Source organism: Nyctereutes procyonoides, unplaced genomic scaffold, assembly GCF_905146905.1.
Source record: "Nyctereutes procyonoides isolate TBG_1078 unplaced genomic scaffold, NYPRO_anot_genome, whole genome shotgun sequence".
NCBI classification, from domain to species: Eukaryota; Metazoa; Chordata; class Mammalia; order Carnivora; family Canidae; genus Nyctereutes; species Nyctereutes procyonoides.
Genome location: NW_026575121.1, coordinates 57,872,873 through 57,879,268, shown reverse-complemented (window position 1 = coordinate 57,879,268; position 6,396 = coordinate 57,872,873). Strand labels below are relative to the sequence as shown.

Genomic DNA, 6,396 nt, shown 5'->3' with positions numbered 1-6,396 from the left:
AGAACACATAATCAAGAACTTATAGAAATGCAACCACCAGCTCTTGCTATAAAGAGAGGAAAGCTAATGTCAGAGTGGCTTTGCCCATTAGAACGCCACGGATAATGATGATGGCAATGAGTCAGCTAATATTGATGCTGTGCTGCAGGTGACAGACACTGTTCTAAGTATGTGAAATGTAGAATCTCTGTCCTTGAAGAAGACTATCAGGTAGTGCTGTGAGTATCCCCATTTTAAAAGGAAAGATTATTTGCCACAGGACTAACAACCAGGGGAACTTTGTGGGAAGGCTCAGAATAAGCAGTGCTATCAAGAACTGTGTGAGCCTACAGTTTGAGTTCAATGTTAATAGAAGACAGAAGGTAAAACCGCTCCTCTGCTGCTTTTCCACCAACTTTCTCTGCTTGCAAGATCAATCTTTCAAGGGAAGCCCGGGGTGTACACCTGGAGCTGTGGCAAGTGGAGTCCCGGATCGCTGAACAGATAAGAGAGCGCCAGCTCCCTGACAGATTGAGTCCTCAGGTACCCCTGCATTTCATCCCAAGGTGTGCAGAACATAAATGTGTGATGGCAAAACCAATTTCAGCTATCCTTGGAGAATCACAAAGAAAGTGAGAGTACAAAGTCACAAGTGCCAGAAACTTCAGATGCACTCACTGGATGACATGGCAGTTCCTCGCACGAGTGGGGGAGCCGATTGTGAAGTGATTAGGCAATGGATTTATAAGCCCTTTAGAAGAAGGAGTAATAGTTTCGAGGAGTCAGCGGGGTTCACTGCCAACAAGTCAGACCTCATTTGCTCTCTGATGCTTTTACAAGACTGGCAGCTCACGGGATGTCACGGATATTGTATATCTGGGTCTCATCAAAGCTTGTGACAGAACCTTTTTAAAAATGTTCATGGAAACAACAGGATGACATGAGCTGACTGAGTAAAATTGAATGCAATGTAAAGTAGCAAATAACTGTAAAAAAAGAAAGTGGTGATTAATGTGCCGATATGAACCTGAAAGGAAGTTATGAACAGCAAGCCAAAAGGCTCTGATAAGATTAAGTCCAGTCAAATGCTTTTATCGTTCACTTACTTGAAGCCATAGAAAACATGCTTCTCAAATTAGTGAACCATCTAACAATGGGGGGTAGGGCGCATCTACCCCAGCAGGCGACTGCATTGAGATTCAAATAATCCAGACGTGCCCATGGGAGACTAAAAAGAAAACATCACCAAGTTCTTCCAAAGAAATCCTTCAAAACCAGGTAGATACCCAACAATTCAAAGTTGGTAAGGACTCGTGCTTTTACCATGATGAAGTGAGGCTGGCCTTCTTCCTCTAGAGATTACTCCAAGCAAGATGGAAACAGATAAATCTCACCTTTGATGAAATAAACAAAAAAGAAGAAGGAAGGAAGGAAGGTAGGAATGGTGGGAAGGAGAAAGGAGAAAGAATAAGAGGATAGTCTGTCATTAAAAGCACTGGGTATCGAACATGGAAGACATGGAAGGTGGACACCTGTGATCTCAGATTCCAGAAAATGTCCAGAGTCCAATTTTTGAAAGTCAGTGGCAACCCGAAGGGCCAGATCTAACCTCACATTCACAAGATGGGAATTAAGTGTTTCCCCAGAGTGTGTCCGGCTCTGAATAAAGGAGGCTGAGAGAGTGTGTCTGGCTCTGAGGAAAGGAGGTTGAGAAATGGATCACAGAAAACACATTTTGGTGAGTTAGAGCCAATGAATAAATAGCAAACACATGAAAACCATCCCGCAATTCTGTTTTAGGCAAAGTTCAATATTTTTGGTAATGCACTGTGTTAGCAAGGGTGTCCTCAAATAGTTGCTTTTGTTCCTTACTGGGGGGAGTAAAAATGAGAACATTTAAGAAAGGCAATTCAGTCATTTATCAAAATTGGAATGTACATACTCTTTGATTCAGCAATTCCACTTTTAGACATTTATTCTACTAATATATTTGCATGTTGGCAAGATGATGTGAAAACTGTAATATGTAAGTATTATTATATAAATAACCATTATATAAATATCCATTAGTCCATATTGATATAAATAAATGACTAAATAAATAAGGGAGAATAGACAAATCTTCCATGTAGAATAATTACAAATAAGTTTTGTAGATTCTTTATCCCAGAGGACATTACTCCCCCCTTTACAGTGGAGAGACCTAACACACTCTGAACCAGGTGACCAAGGTCAACATGGACAGTATTAAGTCTTATTGATAAGTACCCCTGATACAGTCTGATGCAAATTGCACTTTATCTCTGGGGTAGTCCTCCTAAAAACCCGTAACCTCAGTCTAATCAGAAGAAGAAGATCAGTGAAATTTCATGCAGAGGCTTTCTCCAGAATACCTAACCAGCCCTCATAATTGTCAAATGCAAGGATAGTCTTAGAAACCAACAAGGCCAAGCGGAGCCTAAGAAGACATGGCAAGAAAATGTGATTTGAGATCCTCGATGGGATCCCCGAATGGAAAAAGGCATTAAGTGAAACTAAGGGGATCTGAATAAGCTATGGACACAGTTTAATAATAAAGCATCGATATGGTTCATTAACTGTAACGAGTGCACCCTACTGCCATAGTATTGTTAACAAGGGAAGCTGGGTGTGCCACTGTATGGGAGCTCTCTCTAGCATCTTCTTAATTTTTCTGTATTTCTCAAGCTGTTAAATATATAATATTTGTTAAATTAAGAGGATGGGGGAAAATGGAAATCGTGACATATAGAACCTATGAGATGCAGCTAAAGCAATGCTTGGAAAGACTTTTTAGCCTTTAAAAGATACAAAAGAGGGGAAGAAAGTTTCAAAAATCAGTGATCCAAACTTCCACCCTAAGAACACAGAAAGAAGGTCAAATCAACACCAAGACAGAAATAAGGGAAAAGAAAGAATGGAAGTGAATAAAATATCAAAAGAACACTTGATTTTAAAAATGATCACTGAAAAAAAAGCTGGCTTTTTATGAGGATAAATACAATTGGCAGACTTCCAGCTAGATGGAGAGAGAGAGAGAGAGAGAGATCTGTTCATATCTTTTTTACATTTTCTGTAATATTTTACCCTTTGTCTCAATTTTTAAGAGACATTTATATGTGAAGGATATCAGCTCTTTGAGTTATTTGTTTTGTATAATTTCTCCCAGCTTCAGTTGCCTTTTGCTTCTGAGTCTTTGGCATATAGTTTTTATATATTTTATGTTGTCTAATTTGTCAATCTTTTCTTTTATTGCATCTGAATTTTGAGCCATAGTTAGAAAGTTTTCCTCTACACCAAGTTCAGAGAGAATTTGACCATTTTTCCTCTAGTAGTTATAAGATTTCATTACATTTAGTTTCTTAATGAAAGTGGAGTATATTCTGAAGTATAAAATGAAATATGAATCTAATTTTATCTTTTCCCAAGTGGCTACTCATCTGTTCTAGCACTATTTATTAAGAACGCTATTTTTTTTTCTCCAGTGGTTCAAGAGACTGTCATTGTAAATGTGTAAATTTCCATATGTACCTGGGCCTAATTCTATACTTCCAACTGCTTATACACGGAAGAAATTGAAGGTTCAGTGACTGTTCAAGATTATATTCAGTCTACCATGGAGACTGAAAAAACTCCTCAAAGTCTCCTCGGCCTAGCCAAGAGAGTTGAGCAGGTTTTGGCTCGAATGCATGATGAAGACCTCATTCATGGTGATCTCACCACCTCGAACATACTCCTGAAACCCTCCACGGAACAGCTGAACATTGTGCTCATAGACTTTGGACTGAGTTTCATTTCAGCACTTCCAGAAGATAAGGGAGTTGACCTCTATGTGCTAGAGAAAGCCTTCCTCAGTACCCACCCCAATACTGAGACTGTGTTTGAAGCCTTTCTGAAGAGCTACACCACCTTCTCCAAAAAGTCCAGGCCAGTGTTAAAAAAATTAGACGACGTGAGACTAAGAGAAAGAAAGAGGTCCATGGTTGGGTAGAATAGTGTTTGACGCGTACAGGCATTTAGGCCATTTATGTCAAAGGGAATTTGAAGGAGTGCTCTGAATATGAGATTAGACCTAAATAAAGGTGTTGAGATATTAAAAAAAAAGTTTTGCAGACTTCTCATGAGTATATTTGCATGTTAGTTTTTCCTTTGAATCTTATCAAGCTGTCTAACATTACCACATGGCTTGTTGGTATTTTTATTGAGACGACATTGATTTTGGAAAGCAACCTAGAGAGAACACAAGTGATGTTGAGTCATCGTGTCCAAAAAGCAGAACTGATTTTCCATTTGGTCAAGTTGACTTTTGAAACTTTCTCAAATATTCTCCAATTTTCCCCCTGTGGGTTTCGGTCAGTTCTTGTTAGGTGTATTTCTAAGTATTAAATTTCCTACTGCTATTGCAAGTGTAATTTTCTCTGCTTAGTGCACGTGAAAACTATTGATGTTTGTGTTAAGTTTATATTCTATTACACCACAGAATTCTTTTGTTGAGGTTTTACAATAGACTGTATTGCCATCTGTAAATAGAGAAAGTCTTATTTTTTTACTCATTGTCATGCCTAATTGATTTATCTTGTATGATTGAATTGGCTCGTACATCTACTAAATGTTGAGCAGTAGCAGACATAGTTGGCATCCTTGCTTTGCTCCTAATCCTAAGGGAAATATCTCTAGTACTTATAGAATTTCTCCTATTAAATAACATGGTGGGAGGATGAAGGAGTGCACTTTTCATTATGAGCACCAGGTGATGTATGGAAGTGTTGGATCACTACATTGTACGCATGTGTGTTAACTATACTAGAAATAAAATAAAATAAAATAAAATAATAAAATAAGGTGAATTGGAGACCATATCTATCTATATTGATCTGTATAGATGGATGGTGTGTGCATATGGCATGCATATTCTTATTAAGAAAACATTTTATTTTCTTGAGTATTTTTTATCATGAGTGGATGTTGAATTTTGTCAAAGACTTTTCCACATCTGTAGAGATTGAGAAGAAATATGAGTTAAATTAATTTTTAACTAAAAACATTTCCAATCCTTTCATTGGGAAAGAATCACTAAAAATCACTAATACAATAAATAGCATTTCCTAATTTAACAAATGTCTATCCTTTTATCAGAAGTGAACTTCCAGAACTTGTGTACCAGTGAGCACTCTTTGGAGAGCAATGATTTTCTTGATCCCTATCTTCTCTCCTTTATTCTGTATAAGGATAAAGGTGGTCCTGCAGAGGTGAACACAGAGAGTAGATAGTGTTAGAATAGAAGCTGACACCTCAGACCCTTCTGTTCCTGGCAGGCTACCTCTCACAGCCCTTTTTCAGGGACTTTATTATGGGATCTTCTCCACAAAGCTCACATAGCAAGCCCAGCCAATTGGTATGCCTATCTTCAAAATCAAATGCCAGCTTGTCATTATGAAGATGCTGACTGTGAGTAAGGGCTCACATGAAAGAAAGACTTTTTGGCAATAAAAAATTCTGACACCTTGGCAAATTATTTTGCATATGTTTTCTTTATTTCTTGTGAATTACCAAGGCTCATAAAAATAAGAAATAGGAGAGCATGAATTGTTTGGCTTCTTTATTTTTCCTCTTTCCAGTGGTAAGGAAACAATAAGAAGGATAAAAATCCTATGGTCAAGAGTGTGGCTTTTTATGAATTTGAATTCTAAGAACAGACTCACTGCAACTGGAATTGGAAACAAGGAGAGACAGACAGAGAAGACGTGCATGTGAAACCAGTGGCTGCATCAATATGTCTGGGCTTCTAGCCCATGAGCTGGCTCACCTTCAAGTCCAATTTTGCATAGCCTTAAGTTCAACAGGTGTGTCAAAGCTACAAGTACCATGATTTGTTTGTTATTGGCAGGATTTGATTATATTGTCCTTTACTCTCCAAATCCGTATAGATATTTTTACTGCCAAAACTAAAAACCCAGGTTTCCTTATCACTTGGTAACATCTCCCACCTTTTATCAGTTGTCTTAGGGAATGCCACTAAAAAGTGCCAGACGGGTATAGTAATGACCAACCTCAGATGAAGGCAAAGCCACTCAAAATAGGACAGTTTGCTCTTTGCCCTGTTACTAAACCTGCATTTTTATGCACACAGAAATAAGTGAAACCCAACTTTGAGCTTCATCTATTTGCAAGAGCTCCTGGACTTGACCAATGACTATGAACCACCATGCACAAAGGGCATATTTTACAGAGATATAAAGACCTGTATTAATCTTGTTATGGCACATAAATTGCCATTTTCTATTGTGGGCTTTGTACCTTTTTTTATTGCAGTAAAATTCAGAGTTTTTTAAAGCATCTACTGCTGGTCTCTATGGTTTGCTCATCACTCCTTCTCTGCGTGGAGACTCTCCTGCCGTC

The 6,396-nt window shown here is 38.1% G+C and overlaps 1 protein-coding gene across 1 annotated transcript; it reads left to right on the top strand.

Annotated features, from left to right (window-relative positions):
- Positions 1-3,547: 3,547 nt before the first annotated feature.
- LOC129516490 (EKC/KEOPS complex subunit TP53RK-like) lies at positions 3,548-3,988 on the top strand (the record flags this gene model as incomplete). The annotated part of the gene is made up of 1 exon (XM_055335885.1): positions 3,548-3,988. A coding segment is annotated over one exon (441 nt), but the record flags the coding sequence as incomplete, so codon positions are not given.
- Between the last annotated feature and the right edge of the window lie 2,408 nt (positions 3,989-6,396).